This window comes from Episyrphus balteatus, chromosome 4 (genome assembly GCF_945859705.1).
Source record: "Episyrphus balteatus chromosome 4, idEpiBalt1.1, whole genome shotgun sequence".
NCBI classification, from domain to species: domain Eukaryota; kingdom Metazoa; phylum Arthropoda; class Insecta; order Diptera; family Syrphidae; genus Episyrphus; species Episyrphus balteatus.
Window position 1 is genome coordinate 1,446,893 of NC_079137.1, and position 23,388 is coordinate 1,470,280.

The 23,388-nt window shown below is 29.6% G+C and overlaps 1 protein-coding gene across 5 annotated transcripts in view; it reads right to left on the bottom strand.

Moving 5' to 3' along the window:
• LOC129917785 (unconventional myosin-XVIIIa) overlaps positions 1–23,388 on the bottom strand; it is a 154,438-nt gene that overhangs the window by 21,075 nt on the left and 109,975 nt on the right. For 3 of the 5 annotated variants that reach the window (XM_055997931.1, XM_055997928.1, XM_055997930.1), the window contains 2 exons: positions 16,179–16,313; positions 15,580–15,807 (listed from right to left, as the gene is read on the bottom strand). In XM_055997931.1, the coding sequence (XP_055853906.1) occupies positions 15,580–15,807; positions 16,179–16,313 (363 nt within the window). Of the gene's footprint in view, positions 1–25; positions 297–5,785; positions 7,369–15,579; positions 15,808–16,178; positions 16,314–23,388 lie in introns of those variants that run through there. The other 2 variants (XM_055997932.1, XM_055997933.1) reach the window with 2 other exon arrangements.

The window sequence follows — 23,388 nt, forward strand, 5'->3', positions numbered from 1 at the left end:
AATGTGGTTTTTGAAAGATACTAACGCATCATCTAGTTTGAAAAGGTGCGGGCTCTAGAGGTTTTGATATACACCAAGATGTATATCGCGTTCCTCGTCAAATCTATTTAACTGTCTTTAGTATATTTTTTAAGAATTATGAAAAAGAAATGTGTGATGAAGTTGTTATGACGATATTGTTGTCATAGTTGTTCTTGAACTTGTTTTTCTATTTTTTGTTGTTGTTCTTCTTTTTGTTTTTCTTGTGAATCGTTTCCCGAGAGGAACAAACTTAGATTTGTGTGTGGAAAGACGCTCTTCAAAATCCGTCTGAAGATGTCATGCGGTCACAATGTACTGAAAGTTCTGCATTGCGACTGAGACAATTGCAACGTGCAAGTATCCATATAATAGTCAAACAGTTCAGGAGCGCATTAATATAGAACAGAATTAAGAGCGCAATCACGAATAAGATTATAAACGGATTTAACGAAATTGTGATATGTTTGCATGAAATTTTACTTAAAGGCTTTCAGAAAATACGGTATACGGCGCAATATGCATTCCTAATTTTTGTAGAAAGTTTTGGACAAAGCAAATAGTGATTTTCAACCCTATTTTTTCATTTTCGCAAATTTTTGCAATTTTATCGTTTTGCATATACATGTATATATTTTTTAATTTTTTACTTTGCATGTTTTGATTTCCCTATTTACATATGTAAAAATGTATTACCACTTTGCAAAAATTTTGTTTCGCATTTTTCATTTCGCACTTTTGCGAAAAAGATGGATTTCGCAAATTTAACTTTCTGTGGCAAAACTCTATATTTTCATCAAGATTTGAAAAAGGTAACTCACTTCCGACTTAAAAAAAAAAAAACAAACTGAAAACTCGAAAACTAAGGATTTGTAATAATTTTAAAATAACGCTTCGAAAACATAGGTACAGTTTGTTGTAGTTTTTTTTTCTTTTTTTTACTCGTAGAAACCAAATTCACATGTAAACAGAATATCAATCAAAATGTTTTTGAATCTATACATACGTTTTCGTGTTTCGTTACATTTTCAAATGTAGTTGAGCATAATTTTCGCATTTTGCAAAATTATGTTGTAATAATTCTACAAAGTATTTTGACCATTTAAAGCAAAAAAGAGATTGAATAAAATTGCGTTCGAAACTTTACATAAGTTTTCGTGTTTCGCAAAGTTTTCAAGTGCAATTTAAATCGTTTCGCAAAATTATGTTGCGATAATTGCATTAAGTAAATTTTTTGACCATTTAAACTTTGTTAAGAACAATTTTTATTAACCAAAATTTAAAAGTATCTGCATTGTGAACTGTAAAGCTCTGCAAGACCAACAAAATCAACTCGTCGAAAACATTTCGCAATAAAAAAAAAAAAACCAAGAAGAAAAGAATTTTAGTTTCGCATCTTAGTTTTGAAATTTGCAACAAAGTAAAATAAAAAAAAAACAGAGGTTTTGAAAATTCAACCAAAACAATTTAGTGTAATAGTCCCACGGCCTATTTTGTATCAAATCTGTCATAATTCAACCCTGGGATATCGATAGTTCGTCACAAGTCACAACTACATTTGAATTGAGACAGTACAGAATAAAAAAACAACAAAACACAGCAAAGTATACTGAGTCAACTTTAAAGTTGAAAACAAATTGCTAAGCAAAACATATGTGAGGGCTCTAAATATACGTATGAAAGGTGTTTTGGCATTTTAAAATCAATAATATTGGGGGTGTAGTTGGAGAAAGAAGGGCAGAGGATTTTTATTTCACGTGGCAAAGGTAAAGTGTGTGCTAATTTTGTTTTGAAAAGTGTTAAATGAGGTGTTTTTTGTTTTTTATTGGGGTGGTTTGGTTATGGTGTTTTCTTTTTTAAGATAAAATGTTGTTTATAGGGTCATGACCTTAAAATATAAACCGTATTTATGTATGAAATTTTTTACTTTTTAGTTTTTTAATTGAAAATTCATATGACAGGCAATTTGTTTACCAAAAAAAAATAAAACTAAAGCGTGGATCGAAATATTGGTAATTTCGAAAGGAAAAGTTAAGAATTGTTAAAAATATTATGCTTAGTGACTTTTTATTTATTTGTGGTCTAAGGAATTCGAAAGACCGCATTTTAAAATCTCTTGTTCTAAATTTAAAAAAATTTGCAAATTCGAGATTCTTATGATGCAAGATTTTGCCAAATAAAAGATTCAAAATATATTGCAATGCTGGATTTTTTTAAAAAGTGATTTATGACTGTGGTCAATCGCAGCGGTCCCGAATACAAACGTCCGCTTCCATAACTAAGACAATTTTAACCTAAAAAAAGATTGCGTGCGACAAAAAGTCGTAAAAAAAAATTAATTTTTAAATGCAATTAAGATAAAATGACGCAAATTATCTCCGACAACTTAATAATCTTCTACCACTTTTTAAGTGCCTCAAAGATGAAACTTTTATTTTGTTTTGCAAGCAAATACATATGTACAAACAAAAATAAAAAATTTTATAAAAAATTCTTAAAATATCTGTAAATTTTTTTTTGTTGGAATAAAATAGAATATAGAACAAAATTAAAGAAAAAAAAAAAACAAATTTAAAATTAAAATTTGTGTCACGGCTGGCAAAACAATATTAATAACATAATTTATTTGTTATAACAAAAATGGAACATATTTTATGTTATAAAAAAAATGTTACCCAAAATAAAAATATTTAATATCTGACTAATCGACAAGTTGGTGGGAGGTATGTAATATCTATTATATTCAAAATAAAATTCTTGACATTGAAAATAGAAGAAATATTACCATCCACTTAGTCAAAATATAACAAATAAATAAATACACCCTCAAAAAATATATTTGACTTTGAAAAATCTATTCACACCTTTCAGGAAAAAATAAAAATGAAAAACAAAAACAAAATTCTTTTCGTCAAAGTTAAGTTAACAACAATAAATTTCCTTCGTTTTACTAAATTGACTCGCAAAAACGAATAAATTAATTTTCCTTTTCATTCAAATCATTTGTGGGCGTATATGCAATACGAACACTCGATTGAAATGAATATCCACACATTTTCGAATAACAAGTTTATATTTTTAATCAAATTTCATAGAAAAATTTGGCAAGTTTTCCATTTCCATTGAATTTGAAAAAGAATTTGAGAAATTTGAGCGAGATATTAGGTCAATAGAAAAGGAACACGTAGATATTTTTGCAATTGCAATTTAGATTGACGTTGACCTCTAAGTTGTTTATTTGTTTGTTGTTACGATTGTGGAAAAAATTTGAAATACAGAATCAAGTTGCATTATGAAATTCTAAAAATAATTATTATTTAAATACATTAATTATGTCTTTGAGATTTCTGAATATTGAATACACTATTTTTCCATTTATGATAGAAAAGGAAGTTAATTAATATTGGCAGATGGAGACAGTCAAGTAGTAATGAATCAACTTTATAAGGAATGATGTTATGCTCTCTTTATTATTTAATTTAAAATGGAAATGAATATAATTATTTTTTTTTTTCACTTTTCAGAACTAACTCATCGTTTAGTTGAATTTTAATAGAAATGATTTTTAAAAAAATTAAGGAATATAAAAATAGAAAAAGTCAAACCGGTAAGAAAACAGTTCAAAAACGTATTGTTTAATTTTTTTAAATAAATTCCATTTTCTATGCCTCGTTTCACTACAGAGTTGTGAACATTCCCTTAATATATTTTTTGGTTAAATTGTTATTCAACAAGAGTGTATCACAGTTTTGAACAATTTATTACTGTAGGATCCAATCTGAAAACAAAGCCATTTTGTTAAATTCAATCAGAACTTTACACTTCTTTTTTAACGGAAATTCACTTTGAATTAAAATGTCTTCACATAAATATAAAAATTTTCTTATAAAATTAAATTGATTCTATGCAGAAATCTTCTTAATTTAATACAGATTTTATTTGTTTTAAACATGTCTTTTTATGACAAAAATTAATTGTACTTGCCGTATGTTCAAAATGGAAAAGGTTGTTTTGCGCAAAAAACGCAAATTTTTGACCCGTGCGTTGTTTTCTTCATGACAGATTTTCTTATAAACACGACCATTTTCAATGAAAAGTTTTATACATAAAACATTTAAAGTTACTTAAATGTTAAAATTTAGAAAACATTTTAAGGAAAACATTTTTAAAAAAAAGTTCAATTTTTTTTGAAAACGGACTAATGAAATAATACATTTTTTTTCTTCTTTTCATAATAATCAAAACTGTTTTAAAGAACGGCTCTGACGATTTTCAAATTTCATTTTAAAAAGCTTCGTTATACAAAAAATTAAATGGCATAGATACTAAGTTTGAAGGTCCAACTTATTCAAAGAGTTGTTTTGTGTATATCTTTAACCAGATTTTATATTATTTTAAGGTTTTGTTTTTTTATTTTATTACAAAATCTTTTATAAATATTTAAAAAGCTTCAATATTCCAAGCAACTTTTGACATAAGAGCAATAACGTGCGACCCAGTCGTGCATATAGTTTACATTATGTATATTTGAAATGAAAAGAAGGCATTTTTTTTCCGAAAAAAAATATATTTGCACTTTGCAGAAAATAATTTAAATTAAATTAAATTTTGTTGGCATATTTGCGATCGATAAAGTTAAGTTTTCAGAGGTAGTAAAGAAAGTTGTAAATAGCAAAATGAAAAGTGTTTGGTGAAAAAGAATATTATTAATAAGAAACAGTTTGCTATTGAAATTTTTTTTTGGCCGAAAGTTCAGACAATCTTGTTTTTTTTTTTTGTAATTCCATGAACTACAGAAAAAAATATAAAGTTTGCAAAAAATATTTCGATGTTTTTGAATTTTAATAAGTTGTGCTTTTGCATGAAGTTTTCAATGAGTTTTAGTTTTTTCTGTGAGTTAAAGAAAATTTCACCAGAACAAAATTAATTGCAATTTCCTCTAAACTATTTTTTTTTTACAAAAAGCTACTCATCATTAGTAAGTAATTTTTGTTCAAAACTATTGACAATGTGAAAGAATTTACGAATCATTTAGAAGAAAGTCTTAAAAGATGATTTCTACATATAGCCAATTTTGGTGATTACATCAAACGAATTGAGAACCAATTTCAGGCAAACTTTATCGAACACTGATAACTTAACTTAATTCAGTTCTTCGATGCATAGTCTTCATCTTAAAAACCTTTCGCATAAAATAATTACAATATAACAGATAAAAACTAATTCATGACAATACGAGTTATCTAGGACATAAACCTAACTGTTATAATCTATGAGTATTTCTTTCGTATAACTTCAAGACAAACCTAGATGGTTTGTGACTTAAATATTCGAATTCGAATTCATAGATAAAATCGTTTATTTAAACCTAAAACTCTAGACACTATCAAGCTGTGTATAACAGTTTGGAAATTATATTTTATTTTAATTTTCAATGAATGTTAATTTTTTTTTTTTTGAAAAATTTGTATAAGTTTGGGGAATCTCCGGTGGCATACTGATTTTACACAGTTATAACACTTATAAATGAAGATTTTTGTTTTGAAAAATGGTTTGGGTGACTAAAGTACGTTCCCCTCGATAGACTTTGACCTTGTGGAATTGCCTTCTTAGTATCGAAATGCAACTAATATGCATATTCTTTCACATTTTCGACATTTCTCGGGATGTACTTAATGAATTTTGTTCTTTTTTATCAAATTTGAAATGATTAAGACCAAACCTTCAGATCCAATCTTTTCAAAAACACAATTCTGTCTAAAAGTACCTCATCCAAGTCATTATCGTCCTCTTCTTGAATTGTTAGATCCTCATCTTCCGAATAATCCCTTAACACAGATGTATCCCTTGCCATTGAATTTTCTCTGCTTCTAGATCTCGTCATTGTTCGGGGCATAGATCGTGCCATTTGAAAGCCTTTAATAAGAATATTTGTAGCACTCTTCGATCGACCCATGCTATTGGCACGATCAACACTTCGTTCGCGTTGTTTCTCAATCAAACTGATTGTGTCAAAATCATCTAATCTTGACGAAGCCACCGACGAACATCGTGATCCTGACGAACCGTTTTGTCCAATTTTTCTAATTGATTTCGTCGTTCCCAGAGCAGTCCACTCTTCATTAACATGATCAGTTCGTTTGAGGAAGTTGGCAATCTTTTCTGTCAAATAATTCGAAGCTGTCTGAGGATCAGTGTGAGATGGCGATGGTCGGAAGGTTTGTCGAACTGGCTGTTTCTTACAACCCAAGACAAACTGCAAATTTGCATCGAAGACCACTGGAGACGGTTCAAGTGATCGCAGTTTGAAGATATCCATGTTATCAGCACGGGAATAGGTTTGTGGAAAGATCCGTCTTGGCATCGAAGACGATGCCGAGGACATGTAAGATCGATTTGAATAGCTGCTAGATCCATTACTGCGCATTGACATTGATGGACTTGGCGAACGGGAGGTCAAGATCGATGATTCTCGGGAATTCATATCGGCACCCGATGATCGCCTGCTAATGGGAAGTTTTAATGAGGCTTCAACCGGGACAGAGCCGTCTTTTTGGAAAGGAGATTGGGGTCTGTAATGGGTTTTATTCAAAGATCCGCTGCCGTTACGAAGTGTTGGACTTTTTTCACGTGTCTTCGGAACTAGACGAATTTGTTTGCGAACTCGAATGTGGGAGGTTGAGGTTGTTGGTGATGGTGGACCAGGAACAGGTGGTGGTAGACGGTATTGAGTCTGATTGTTGTTTTCAACGCCGCTTCCACCATTTATCATGCTGGATAGAGATTGCTTGTTGGTGGTGCTGGAGAGTGTAGAGAAATCAGGATTTAGGAAATTATGAAGCCTTGTAGAAGATATCCTCGATTGGTGGTGGGACGAAGTATTTATGGCATCTTTTTTAGACGGCTCTGAGCCAAGTGACGTTGATGGCGGAAATGGTGGCATTTTATCACTTTTTTTGTCACTTCAAAAGCTTTCAAATCATTAAATCACTTTGCAAACTTATATTTTTGAAAGAATAAAAGGCCTTTGCAATTTTTGGGGAGTATTTTAAAAACTATATATAAAATAGAATATCGGATTTCGGGTTCGTGGAAAAATTCGAAAAAAATATATAGAAAAAGAAAAATTAAAAAAATAATAAAATTTGAACAAAAAAAACTGCACTCAGTCAAAGTGTATCCAATTTTCTGTTTTGTGTCTAAAAACAACTCGCGACACGAAACCACAAACGACACGACCAAGAAGAAGAGTCTCAATTTTATTCTTGTCCGAGAGACGTCACACGACGACGCGCTTTTTCTCTGGGCCACTTCTCATCGCCAACTAACAAGCGACCGATTTTTTATATTACATCCATCTCCCATATCCGAATCTGAAATAATCATTTCGCGCCAGCTAAGACATATAGATTGTTTCGTATGTCTTCTGATTTTTTTTTGTATTTGGGGTTTTCGTAATTCGTTCATAGTGTTGTTTTTCAAAAAAAAATATTAGATTTTTCGTTTTTTTGGCGATTTTAGCGTGAGCGTTTTTATTGAATTGTTTTAAGTTAGACAAAACAGTGGGGTTTGGCAAATATTCATATTTTTCATGATTTTCAATACAATAATCTTAGAAACATAAAATAAAGAGTAGTTATCACGGACTTCACTCGCAATTTTCACGAATTACTTTGGTAAGTATCCCGGATTCCTTCCATGAGTGAATACTGAAAACCTACAAAATGGAGATTTTACATCAATTTTACAATGGCGTAAATAAGCTTGCATTTTCAAAATTTTTTGAGATTAGATTCGCAAATCATATTGATACTCTATTTTATATAGAAATTTACATTTTACACCAATTTTACTTGAGCTGTAAAATGGCTGCATTTTCAGAAGTTTTTAAAAAATACCTTAAAAAGCACATCTAATACAAACTTCTGCAAATTCGGAGCACTGAAAAATCACAAAGGATTTATTTTACACCTAAATCAGTAGTTTTAAAAATCTTGGAGGAAGATTCTACAAAATGGATACTTAATCAATGCCTATTCAGATACTTTTATTAAACACTAAGTCCCACAAGTTTTTTCATGGGCTGACTATTGAAATAATAAGAAAGTTTTAGTTTTTTTACTGCAAAATATTTGTTTACACATTTTTTATGATTTTTTAACCTGAGGAGTTGTAAACGTATTTGGAAAAATCTCTTTGAATACGACATTCACCTAAGCTCTTTTCATGCTTTAATTAGAACTATGAACACATATTATTGAAAACTTTGGAATTGGAAAACCTCTTTTTACATATTTTACATGATTTTTTACGTAAATTCTGCAATTTTTAAAATATCTTTTATAATTTTAAAATTAGATATTAAACAAAATGTCTTATTTATATGAAAATTATAAATATCTCAACATTTTGAAACAAAAAATTTCTATTTACACATTTTACATGGGTTTCTACAAAAATTACAGTTTCTAAAATTCTTTTTTCAATAAGCGCCTATTAAATAGACATTTTAAAAAATCTATGTGAGCAGTATTGTAAATTAATTTTAAAAAATATATCCTTATGAAGGAAATACACACGTTTCTATTTCTTATTTGATGGCTGTAAAATGTTTACACATACATTTTACACATATTTCTACACTTTCCAAGCCAATCATATTTTTGTCGCTGAAAACCCTAATCGTTTTTTTTATGCTTTTGACTTAAATATTTTTTGCTAGTCCCACTGTACCTAGAAAACATTATAACATAACAATTTCTGTAGAAGAGGAAGACACAAAAAAAATTCTAACAATCAATGTTTTAAGAGTATTTTTATATCATTAGTGTCCATTCGTTTTTTTTTTTTGTTTCTTATTTTATTTTTTTTGTTATTTAACTTGTGTTCTTTCTGGTGTTTTGAGAATTTTCTTTTGTTTTGCTATTAGAAGAAGGGAAAAGTACCACTGGCCAAAATTTTGAGAAACTCTATTCTGTTGTTGGCTATGGCACTCGCCAAAAAAAAAAAATCCAATTTTTCCTATGTATTTTCTGTGGTGAATGGATGAAAATATATAGCTTAGCTATGCACCAGGGACACAGTAATGAGATGTAGTTTGATAGTTTTTTATATTTTTTATAATTTTGTATAATTTTGTATGTTTTTTCTATTATTGTACATTGTGCAGCTTAGAAAAATAAAAAAAAGTATAAAAAGGCAAGGAGTTCTGAGTTTTTTCTGCATGATTGGAAAACGAATAACGCACAAATTTGGCAATTTATTATGTTATAGGGGCTCGTTTGTAAAAGTGAATTATAAAAATAAAAAAAAGCATAGTATAGCTGTGTTCTAAGTAAACATCGATTAGACAATTTTACAGACTATGCAATTTGAAAAATGTTTAAAAATGGGTGCTGAATTTCGGTTGATTTTATACAAATCGTAAAAACTTTTTAAATCAAATAAAATGTATGCACTGGTTTACGAAAAAAAAAACAAATCTTTGAACTTTAATGGAGTAATTTAGTTACTCTGGCTAAGCTTTTATTTCCATTTTGTTTTCAAAGAGTTAGCTAAAATGTTAAAAATTGTTTTTTTTTTTTTAAAGTTAACAACTTTTTTTTTTTAATTATTAGGTTTTAATCATAATTTTTTTTTCAAAAAATCAGTTTTAAACCCAATATTTTAGAAAAAAAATATTGAAAGTTAATCTATAGAATTTTATGTCATAAAATGTCAACAAAATTTCAGCTGGTTCAAAATTTGGTTGATGATACATTTTTTGCATCATTTTTTTAAAGTATTAGAAAACACGGTCACTGTGGTGTATACGTGTTTTTTTCTTTTTCTTTAAAAAATAAACAAATTTCCTTAATTACTTTACTTAGAGATTACAACAAAAGAACGTCACGTACAGACAAGAAATGTCAACCAAGAAATTGTATGGAGATCGAAGAGTTAATAGATCTGCAATTGGATTTAGGGACGAAGTCAGTACATACGACCAATCAGTATCCATTTTTGTTTTTAAGAAAATTTTTTTCATAGTAAATTAATTTGTAAACTGCAAATAGATTATAGAATAGATACTTTGACTTATTTTTTTTTTTATTTTACATTTTTTTTTTCGCCTATCGATTGCAACAAAACAAATGTATATAAGAGAATATAATAAGTTGTGTCTTGTGTGTGGCACAGATGATGTTTGTAAAAATAGATTTTTTTCGTGTGCCTTCCTTATAATCTTCTATTTAAGATTTTATGTTGCATGTTCAGCGGCATAAATATTTATATTTATATATGAACTAAATCTATTGATTAACAGTTTTTCAATATGTTGTTGACTTTTATAAATGAAATTAGCAACAAAAATAAAATGTTTTGAATTTTGTTTTTGATGTTTATTGTAAACTTGTAAAAGTTGTAAAGGCTACCGAGTAATTAATCTGGATTTTCAAGGATTGGTTTATGAATATATAGATTTTTCATGATAATCAAGTGCAAATGCAAAAATTGTAAGTAGTTTCTTCAGATGTGAGAATTTGTCGAAATGAACATCATTTTTAGTGATGAGGATTTTTTTTGTCAATTTTTCCCTTCGAAAATTGGAGAGTTTAAGCTTATTGAAGAAAACATTCAGAATTCGATCAAACGGGCTTTTAAATTGCCATAATTTACAAGTGGTTCTAATTATATTCAAGTTCTATTATTTTAAGAACTCAAAATTGTCTAGTCTTATTACAAAGATGTGATTTTTATTATTACAGACAGGCACAAAACACAAAAATTCTCAAGGTTTTTTTGGTTAGATGAGTATGGCGCCTGTTGATACAAACTAAGATTTATTCGTTTTGTAGATAATTTCAAATGTGGCACAATCAAGATATACATTTTTTGAAATTCCTTGAACTTATTCCAAGGCCATAACCAAAACAATTATAACTGACATAAACTGATTTCACTCATTCCGTTAGATAATAATTTAATTGAAATAAATGAAAACAATTACTTAATGTCACAGACAAAAAATTTTACAAGAGCCAAAAAGATATGATACACCCGCTACATCCGTTTTTCTCTCATTTTTCGCCCTTTGTGAATGATGCCAGTTGAAATAAAAATAAAAACTAGTGACAACACAATTGCATCCTATTTTCTTTTATAACTTAAAATTATTTAATTCTTGGCAATCGTTTTTCATAAAATTTAAATAAAAATACAAAAAGACAAGGAAAAAAAATGCATTAAAAGTTTTATGAAAAATGCTCATCCGGTGTGGCTGTCGACGACGCAGCCGGCCGGCATGCCTCGCGCCGTTCCTTGCTGCCAGTTGATGAGTATGTTGTAATTGAGGCGTGAACGCTTTTGGCCTACAAAACAACTTTAGCTGAGTAACAAATTTTTTTGTAGGTTTACGATTAAATCATTTAATTGTGCAGAACTCACACTGATCGGTATTACATCACCGAGGAGGTGACTGGCACTGTCTTCAATAGAAAATTTGCCAAAAATTACTTGACGAACATGATGATGTTTTTTTGCGAAATTTAATAAAAAACAAACCAAAGAAGGGTAGATATTTAAAGTGTTGCACTCTGCTGGTCTTATCAAATATTTTTTTTTTGCTAAATGACACTTCGGATTGCTTTTATTTAAACCAAATTTTCAAAGTTTTAAGCTTCGCTAAATAAGGATTGCGAACCTAATTGATTTGCAAAATGATTTTTATTAGAAAAAAGGTTTTTGCGAAATGGTTAAAGAAGACAGTGTAGCAATAGAAATTTTGTGCTAAAAGTACTAAAAAATGCAATTCGATGTTAAGTCATGTTTGCAAAACAATTAGACCGAGAGCCGACAGCATATTTTGGCAGTTTTGATATAACCGAAATTTGAGTGTGCACATATCTAGATATGCACCACAGTATGTCAACGGAACAAGTCTGGCAGTGATCTTTTTCAGCTTTCCCTTGCCAGACGCATCCAAAGTGCAGCAAAAAATCAATTTTTGGCGTTTTGGTATAACCGAATAAATGATACACCAAAAAATCATAAAAAATCCCCTGATTTCGAATCTGTGGGTACCGCAAGTTTCTTTTTCAGCTTTCCCCCCGCCAGACCGCTTTAAAGCATTTTTAAGTGCATTTTTCTTATAAAAAACCTAATTACTTATTTTCTGTTAGGTATAACCGTATGATGGTAACAAATTAATATTCTATGTCTATTCCAGGTCTAGAAAATATAATTTTTAGCCAGCTATTTTTCAGCCTTCCCTCTGCCAGACGCATCCAAAGTGCAGTCAAAAATCAACTTTTGGCGTTTTTCTAGGTATTACCCCAATAAATGATACACCAAAAAATCATAAAAAATCCCCTGTTTTCAAAAATGTGGGTACCAGAAGTTTTTTGTAGCTTTCGCCCCGCCAGACCGCTTTGAAGCATTTTGAAATGCATTTTTCTAATTAAAAACCTAATAGCCTATTTTCTGTTGGGTATAACCGTATGATGGTAACAAATTAAAATTCTATGTCTATTCCTGGTTTAGAAAATATAAGTTTAAGCCAGATATTTTTCAGCCTTCCCTCTGCCAGACGCCCTTAAAGGTTTCCCAAATAGGTTTTTCCATAGAAAAAACACCTAGTTCCTGTTTTTTTCTTATAAAATTGAAATAATATTTTTTTGTTTAGAGTAACCATATGATGGCCAAATATTAACTTTCTCTGCCTTTTACTGATTTAGAAAATGTAAGTTTAAGCCAGTTTTGTTTCAGCCTACCCTCTGCCAGACGCCCGAAAAGGTATTTCAATAGTACGGGAAAGTTAGATTTTGCTATATGGGGCATGAGGGTCTGGGAAAAAATCCGAAATGCATTTTGACTTCAGGGCTCGAAAGGCATAAAGACACGAGTCGTAAACCAAATTTTGTTCAATCGCACTTAGAGTCATTTGGCCACCATTTTTGTTTAATACAAATTTTAGTTTTTCACATAACTCGCGTATTTTTGAACCTACAAAAAAAAAACAATGTATGACAAACTTGAAATAATTTACATTTTCTAAATCAGTAAAAGGCAGAGAAAGTTAATATTTGGCCATCATATGGTTACTATAAACAAAAAAATATTATTTCAATTTTATAAGAAAAAAACAGAAACTAGGTGTTTTTTCTATGGAAAAACCTATTTGGGAAACCTTTAAGGGCGTCTGGCAGAGGGAAGGCTGAAAAATATCTGGCTTAAACTTATATTTTCTAAACCAGGAATAGACATAGAATTTTAATTTGTTACCATCATACGGTTATACCCAACAGAAAATAAGCTATTAGGTTTTTAATTAGAAAAATGCATTTCAAAATGCTTCAAAGCGGTCTGGTGGGGCGAAAGCTAAAAAAAAACTTCTGGTACCCACATTTTTAAAAACAGGGGATTTTTTATGATTTTTTGGTGTATCATTTATTGGGGTAATACCTAGTAAAACGCCAAAAGTTGATTTTTGACTGCACTTTGGATGCGTCTGGCAGAGGGAAGACTGAAAAAAAGCTGGCTAAAAATTGTATTTCCTAGACCTGGAATAGTCATAGAATATTAATTTGTTACCATCATACGGTTATACCTAACAGAAAATAAGTAATCAAGGTTTTTATTAGAAAAATGCACTTAAAAATGCTTTAAAGCGGTCTGGCGGGGGGAAAGCCGAAAAAGAAACTTGCGGTACCCACATTTTTGAAATCAGGGGATTTTTTATGATTTTTTGGTGTATCATTTTTTGGGGTAATACCTAGAAAAACGCCAAAAGTTGATTTTTGACTGCACTTTGGATGCGTCTGGCAGAGGGAAGGCTGAAAAATAGCTGGCTAAAAATTATATTTTCTAGACCTGGAATAGACATAGAATATTAATTTGTTACCATCATACGGTTATACCTAACAGAAAATAAGTAATTAGGTTTTTTATAAGAAAAATGCACTTAAAAATGCTTTAAAGCGGTCTGGCGGGGGGAAAGCTGAAAAAGAAACTTGCGGTACCCACAGATTCGAAATCAGGGGATTTTTTATGATTTTTTGGTGTATCATTTATTCGGTTATACCAAAACGCCAAAAATTGATTTTTTGCTGCACTTTGGATGCGTCTGGCAAGGGAAAGCTGAAAAAGATCACTGCCAGACTTGTTCCGTTGACATACTGTGGTGCATATCTAGATATGTGCACACTCGAATTTCGGTTATATCAAAACTGCCAAAATATGCTGCCGGCTCTTAGACTAAATATTTAAACATTCTGAAATAATTAGTTTAACTACACAAGAATTGCGAAACACATTTTCTTGCACACGATTTTTGGAAAATTTACAAAATATGTTGCGAAACGAATAAATTAGATTAGAAATGGAGTCCAGATTATTTTGTTTTGTTTTTTTTTTTTCCAAAGTATATTGTGGCTTTTGCCACAAAAGAAGAGAGATTGCAACACAATCAAAATTTAAAATTTCGCAAATGAATTTCTCTTTAAAGTTATTGAACAATTCCTTTTCTAAAAAGAAAGTTCAAGAACTTAATTTATTAAAACAATGCGATTAGTTGAAAAATTCATTGATTTGCAAATTGATTTTTGTTCAAGTTATATATATTTGCGCAACCCTGAAACTAAACAAAACAATGTGAAAAGTTGCCAAATAAATATTTTCCAAACTAAAAATGTAAAATCCGAAATTACTTACATAAAAGCAGGATACACTTTTGAGAAATTCACCTTGATGAAGCATTGTATTTCGTATTAAAATTATTTGTTTCGAAATAAAAAAAAAAAATATGCAAACTGATTAACTTTCGACGTTAAAATTTAAAGAAATCAAAATGCGAAATGCATATTTTTCGAAAATAAATTGAAAGACTATGAAATACAACAATGCGAACGGTTGCAAAATGATTTTAATCCAAAGAATGTTAAATGCGAACTATTGCGAAACAATACTCCGATTAAAAATACAATGAAAAACTACCTAAATTCAATGCAGCGTATTGCAAAGTACTGCCTGCTGAAATATTACAAAGATCACCCAAGGTTATTAAGATTTAAATCATATTGTAATGTTCAGAATTACACAAAATTAACGTCAATCATTATTTTGAAATTCAAAATAACAAGATTCTGCCAAATATAAAATCTCACCAAGTTAATTGGTGAAATATTTTTAGCATTCTGCGTCAAATAATCAAATTTAGATGTAAAATTAAAACATCATCATATTTGAATTTAAATTTGTGTAATATTCCATTATAAACACTTATTTCTATTCTAAGGCAATTGAATCATTACAACCATTAAAAAGTGGGTGGAAAGAGAATGTGTTACTACTTGATTTTGTCTGCCAACAAAATTTCTAATAATTCAAACAGAATATCGAGTAGGTGGAGAAGAAAAAGATCAAAACAACACCATAAACTTGCGATGCACAAAAACGCAAACATTCAAAACCACCTAAATTTCTTAAAGTATACAGTCAATAAAGCAAATTTTTTAATAGCTTTGACTTAAATTTTTCTTCTGAGTTGTTTATTTTTTTAGAAAATTTTAGTAATAAACTTACCTTATTTTCCAACTTTTCGTTTTCAGTCTTAAGTGCGTTACGATCGTTTTCGATTTTTTCCAATTTCGCTCGTAAAATGTGTAACTCATCGCTGGCAGATTTTAATTGTTCTTCAGTACGATGGACATTTAGGAGAGGCTGTACGCGAATTAATAGACGCCACCATGGCCAGTCGCGGACAGTTAAAAATGCTTTGACATTTCGTTGAATACAGCGGACGGCTATTTCCTGTTTGAAAACAAATAAACAAATTTTCAATATTAATATGGATGCCAAGTGTGTCGAAAAATACTTAAAAAAATAAATTTAAATAAATATTGACATTTTTTGGTAATCCAGGTGATTATGGAAGAAGTCAACTACTTTCGAGTTTCTAGGAGATTTTTTCAAAAGTCATTATTAAAAACTTTTAAAATGCTTTAATGGTAACAAATCAGGTTAAAATCTCGATTCAAAGTCAGCTGTTTTCGAAATTTTCTCCAGAATCATTATTAAATTAGGATGTTTTCTTAGAAGTTCTTAGGTAATTGACTTCTTCTTTTTCGTTATACCTTTTAAAATGCATAAAAATGCATGCAAAATCATAAAAATACACTTACTTGTACTCTGCGCTGCGATACTCTTTTCCTTGCTAAATAACCACGACAATATGCTTGCAATTGTATAATTCTATCAGATAAAAGTTCATCACGTTTTGCTTCCAATTGACTTAGCACACCCGACCGGAATAACACCTGTAAATTAAAATAAATGCCTATTATAATAAAAATTGTATAATAAAATACTACAATAATTTATTCCTCCCTGAGAAAAAAAAAAAACGAACCAACACCTCAAATTTTTTTTATTGAGTTTCAATCTATTTAACCATTAAACGCCATTGAATTTAGAAGAAGGTAAATGAAAAAAAAAAAACTGCTCAAATAAATTATGCAACAATCGGTGATAAGTTGTTTATCGTCGTCACTATTGTTGCGTCGTCGTTGGTTTGTCGCTGTCATTCGACCGTCTCTGGTCGTCCGTTCTTCAAGTTGGTTGTTTTGAATGCGTAAACCATTCATAAAATATTCTAACGATGCGATTCTTTGAATTTTGTAGTTTTGTCATGCGTTTAAGGAACTATTCGCGAAGTATGGTATTATTTTTATTTTTATTTTTTTTTTTGTTTCTTGTGTTAGAATATATTATAAAATCTTTTGTTGACCGTTAATGTCTATACGCAACCGTAGAAGGCATGTGTCTGGGTTCAATGGAATCGGGGTGGAGATTTCAAAACTATGCACAAGCGTGTACGTGATAAAGGAGTTCCGGCACATCCTTTACATGAATTTATTGTTATATTAACCTCAGTTTCGCAATAAAAATCTTAATTGTCATTGCATTTTGTGAACGCGGAAATAATAACGAAGACAAAATTCAAACGAAAACAGATTATATGGACATGAAGATTGAAAACAAGCTACTTCACCAAATTTTTTTGATAACAGAATTTCGAAGGATTTAGTTGAAACTTTGTGAAAATGTTGTTTAGATAGTGCTGATAAAAAGTTCCCACGGGATCAACCTTTAAAAATTAAAACTGTGATCACCGTAAAATCTTACTAAACAAAGAATATTTTAAAAAGGCTTTTTTTTTACCAAATTTCACTGATACTTTAATTTCAAATTAATTTGTTCATACTTTGTTGAAACGCAGCTTGAATACTGCTGATTAAAAGTTTTTTGACTGACACAATGTAAATCAGGGAATGTTAAAAAACGCTCCTTCACCAAATTTCACTGATACTTCAATTTGAAAAGTATTTGCTGAAATTTTGTGGAAATGCGAGGTTAGATGCTGCTTATTAAAAGTTACTAAGGGAGCAGTCCTCTAATATTCGAATTGTGACTGTCACAATGGAGAAGAAAAGCTCCTTCACCAAATTTCACTGATACTTCAATTTGAAAAGAATTTGCTGAAACTTAGTGGAAATGCAGCTCAGAAGATGCTGCTGATTTCATATGTTTATGAGGACCTTAAAGTAACATTGTGACTTTTCGAAGGTAAAAAGAAGCTTCTTCACCAAATTCGACCAATACTTGAATTTGAAAGGAATTTTCTGAAACTTTGTGGAAATAAAGTTAAGATGTTTAGAAGCAAGCTTAAAATAAATATTGTACAAAGTTTCAGCTAAGTCTGTCAAACCTTCTTTAAACATTTTGAATGAATATTCTTGTTCTGGCAAGGTTCAAGGAAATCTTCTGTTCAACACTATTAAATCTGCAATTACACAATTTTTCATCTAAAGTGCAATTAAGTGAGGTCATTTACATTAAAAGCAACAATGCAAGTTACCCAGCCTTCATTTAATATCTATTACGAGCTTAATTTTTCACAAAATCATCATCAACAAAAAATTTCACATTTAAAACAATAGCTGATATAATTTTTAATCTCGAATTTTATGTCAACAATCAACCAAAAAACTAAAAACAACAGCTGTTTACACGCTGTGAAACAACTAAAATTCCAACAGGTGGTGCTTTACACGCAACATGACACGGACAACAAATTTTCTTGCTGTTGGCTGATGATGCAGCTGGTTCAGCAAACAGGGAGTGCCAGTGCCATACCAAGCAACACAGAGAGATATAGATTAAGTAGTGTTTTGTTGCAAATTATAATTAACCTAAAAGAGAGCACAATTATGTAGCTTAAAATGAATTAATGGTAACGCAAAGCATAACACTAATGACAGATAATGAGGCATTTTAAAATTTCAAAAATGCCTCAAGAAGATCGATGATTATATTCAGCTATTCAGCAATTTTTTTTTTTGTTTAAATTATTGCAAGTTGCAACAAAGTGTAAATAAAATTTAATGTACTTCGTCAGATCAATTTAAACAACAACAAAAAAATGCATTGATTGTTTTAAGCAGACACACACACAAAGTTGATATTAATAAATCTTGATTCGTTAATTGCGTAAAACAAACAAAAAACACAACAAAAAATATATGTTACTGGGCCATAAAAATGTCAGATGTCAATGTGAATGCCAGACGAGTAGTGGCCAGTCATATAATTAATTTTTTGTTTTATGTTTTTGGAATTAAATTTTATTGCAGGTTCGTATAGTATACAACATTCTTCTTCGAAAGATTAAAAGAAAATTAAAAAAAAAAAAAAAAAATAAGTTTGAAAATTATTATATAATTGTGGGCAATTGAATGCGATAACATGTTGAAGATTTATTTTGTAACGAAAGATGAAAGTAAATTTGCCGAAAAAATATTTTCTTTGATGGTTTTTTTTAATTTATATTGAAAACAATTTGAGTGACGATGTGATGATGAAAGTGAAGAAATGCAGAAGTTCGAAGTTGTTAATTATTTTTCAGAGGTTATCAATATCTTAGAAATACAAAATTCAATAATGATAATTTTTCTTGTTTGAACTATTTGAAAGTCTTAATTTCTGTTTTGGAAGGGAGATAGATGGAAAATATTAGAAAAAACTTTGAATAATGATTTTTTTTGCAAATTAGCGAAGCAGAAAATTGACTTGTCAATAAATGTTGATAAGCAAAAAAAAACCGAGTACATCATTTTGAGTTCGAAACTTTCTTTCGATTTTTTTGCAATTATCTAATGTGAAGTAAATTTTTCCAAGTGGAATCAATTGACACTTGTTTGCAATGAAAGTTAAAACAACAATTTCACAACTTTTCAGCCAATTGCTTTCAATTTGAACTACCAGTCGAATTCGGTGAAGAAGCCTTCTTTTACCTTCCCTGATTCAGATTGTTGCAGTCACTATTTTAATTTTAGAGAATTGAGCCCATAGAACCTTTTAATCAGCGCCATCTAAACTACATTTCCACAAAGTTTCAGCAAATACCTTTCAAACTCAAGTATCAGTCAAATTTGGTGAAGTAGCTTTCTTCTTTTCACCTTCCTTAAGTCACTTTTGAAAGTCACAATTTTAATAAAGATAATTGCGCCCTTAGAAGCTTTCAATCAGCAGAATCTAAGCTGCATTTTCACAGAGTTTAGCAGATTCTTTAAAAATTGAAATATCAGTGGAACTTGGTGATGAAGCCTATTTTTGAAATTTTCTTTGTTGAGTAATATTTTGTTCAAACTTCTTATAATCTGATCACCATTCTATTAGATAACCCTTTTCAATGAGACAACCACAAAATCTCGAAAAATTTCGAAATGTCGTCGAGGGCATCATTCACGTTCTTACATTTGAAATTAATAAAAAGTTTTTTGTCATTCCAAAAAAATACCAATTTTCGAATAATTCGGTTCAGGGCTAAGTACAAAAGCATGAACTGATCAAAATTTCGATACCAAAATTATTCGGTACCTTAGAGGCTTGCCTTCATTCATAAAAATATGCAATTCGTTTGACCTAAATATTTAAATGGATTTAGATAACCAAAACGATTAAAAATACATGACGACAATATTCTGATTTCATTTTAGATTACACCTACACCTTAACGTTGTCATTTTCATTTATCAGATGAAAATTAGAAGAAAAAAAAAATAAATAAATCAAATACCCAAGCAATCAACAGATACAAGATACAAAATGTATCTCGATCTCCTCCATGTGACGATATGGTACAAAAAATAAGATTGAAGAAGAAAAAAAAAATAACATTTTTTTAATGAATGACTAAAGTAAAATACTGTCACGTATTAGAAACGGAATGAAAAAAAAAAAAAAAAAAACTAGAAAACTTAGTTGCTGCTGATTAACGTGTATCGCATTATTATGATGGTTATGGACAAGAGAGCATATAAAAATGAAGGTTTCGCTCTTTCGACTTTTGCTTCTTCTTTAATTTTCGAAAAATAAAGTTCCAGTAACAACACTAAAAAAGGCTAAGTGAATATCATATAAAAGTATAACCAAACGACACATCCGATAAGTCACCGCCATTTTTTTCGTTTTATTTGGCTTTGTCAAGTTTGCGTTTATGGTTCTTTTATTATTTCTTCCGCGGCTTTCTTCTTTTATTTTTCTTCCTTCTTTTTCCACATTTAATTTGCAGCACACACATATCCGTCGTCACAAAAAAAACTTAACAATCCTTGACTTGGATAAGGAAATACTTCCTGGAAAATGCTGTGTGTGTTATTATAAATTTTATATTCAAGTCCTAATTTATGGGGTGGGCTTGGAGATCATAGATATTCATTATGGCAATTGACCGTTTACGGCTTTTTTTACCTACAAATACAAATTCTATATCTTAATCGTAATGAAGGTAAATACAGTAAAATGGAAAAAAAGTAGGTAGTAAAAAATGGGAAATATCAAAGATGGCATAGAAAAGAAACCGTAGATATGTTGTTATTGTTGAAAGCAAGCCGGTGCGCAGTGTCATTTCTAGTTCCATCAAGTTCCAGTTTTAATCGAAGAAGATTAAATGATTGTAATGGTAGATGGGCATCTGCTACAACTATTTAGGGTAAAACGTGCAATTACCGGAAATTATTTCCTGGCAGAAGAATGAGGTTTCCGGTTTCTCTTATTTTTATTTAATATGATTAATTGTGTTTAACTTATAAACTTGGATAGATAATTTCTATTTGTATTTGATTTTAGAAAAAAAAAAAAAAATTAGCAAGAAAGCACTAATAATGACAACTTTTAACGACAAACAAATATTTCGATAATTAATTAACTTATCAGAGCTCTAAAGAATGTTTAAACAAAAATTTGAAGAAAGTCTATGAGTGATAAGTCTTAATAGTTTATCGTGCAAAAATTTAATTTCTCTCAGGTGAAAGCGAATTTGAACAATAAATTACGTTTCTTTTTAATGTCTTCATATTATACTTGATTGGTCAAGGTTATAGGAACAGTTTTTTGGAGTGAGGTGAAACAAAACTTCACTTTGGAAAAATTGGCTGCAAGGAAATAGGTTAACCTACCTATTATGTCCTCTGTCACGGGCAAATAAATCTGTTTAATTGTTCACTTTTAAAATAATTCCAATATTGTATTTGTCTAAAAACTTAAAAAAAAAAATATGCAGTTTTTAGAAAAAAAAATTTTCAAAATCGTTAGATCCGTTTTTAAAATCAAAATTTTGTCTATAATTTATATTTAGGCAGTATAAATGTTTTTTCACAAAAAAATCGCTAAAATTTGACTAGTAATTTGGAAGATAGTTTGTTATTTATACAAGGGTTCTATGGGAAGTACCGTTAATAAAGATTTTTGAAAAAAAAAACTTTTTTCATTAAAAGAAAGACCTTATTTAAAAACTATTACTTAATTTTTTTGTATAAAAATCGTAGGAGCCGTTTTTGAGAAAATTAAACTTATAAAAAATTGGTATATGACAGGAACCGTTATTTTTGGGCCAAAAAAAAATTAATTCCAAAAACCCCTTTGTACAGCATCCAAAAACTGCTACATTCCAAGCTTGAAGTAGATCGACCCATCCGTTTAGGCTGTAGCTACTTATACAGACTTTTATTTTTCTATTGAAGGTATACCATTGCATTATTATTTTTTTTCAATCAGAACAGTTTTCAAGGGAAAACAATCCATCAACAATTTTATTCTGGAAATTTATAAGGAGACAAATGAATGTGCATACTTCACCTAGTCTTACAGCAAAGCTTTGCCAACTAATAGCAAAATGATTAACAAATGCTTTGGACTGTTCATTTTTAAAAGATCACATTAAAATGGGCTCAAAATTAAATTGTTCAAATCGAACCTCATGGTGACATTTTTCATGATCGGCTACCCATGATGAGTTGTCTTATGATGAAATGTGCTGTGAAATGTTGAGTTAATCCTATTTATTCTAACTCAAATTTACTTAATTATATCGGGATTCTATCAACTAGGCAAAATACATGCTCTCATCACAAAGTATACAATTCTGTGATAGTAGAGTAACTAAAGCAAATTATTAGGGAACCCGGCCGAACAGCTCTGATTTTGACGATTTTTTTTTTCAAACGTAGGTAATTAAAAATACTTTAAAGTCTATAGATTAAAAATTGCCGGTGTTGCCGTATTGTTTTTTAAAATTAAAATAAAAATTTTTTTTAACAAAACCATTTTTTTTGCTTAAATTTCATAAAACAAATGATAGCAAAAGATTCTCTAGGTAATTTAAGGAAAATATATAAAAGGCAGTAAGGGACAATCTTCCATCGTTTAAGCGATAAATGCAATTTTCTAACATTCTGACCTCAAACACAAAAAAAAATATTTTGAAAACAACGGCAACACCTACAATATTTTAAAATACATTTTTAAAAAGCCAGAAGCTCATTCTTATCTCTTAAATTTAAATCCACTAAATTTAATCAAGACTTTTTGAAAAAATGGTCCTCAAACTCAGAATTCAAAAAAAAAAAACGATATTAGAAAAATTTAAAATGACTTTTTTCAAACTTTTTCTAATAAAATATGAATTTATTTAAAAAAAATTTTTGGCCATAAATATTATCAGTTGAATTTCGAAGCAAAAAAGGTAAAATATATCACACTTTTGAAAAAAAAAATGAAAAATTACTTCAATTTCAATGGTTTTTTTTTATTAAAACTGAATTTTTGCATTGAAATAATTAATTTTCTCAAAGACTGTGGTAAATAGGAACTTTAAATTTTTGCTATTTAACTTTCAACAGTAAGGGTTATTAAATGAATAAAAAAATAATTTTATGTTTAGATGTTGAACTTTAAAAAAAAAATAAGTTACATTTTTTTTCAAAACTTTTATTAAAAAAAGTTCTTCGAAAATGAAATACTTTTTAATTTTTTTCATAAACCGTAACACAT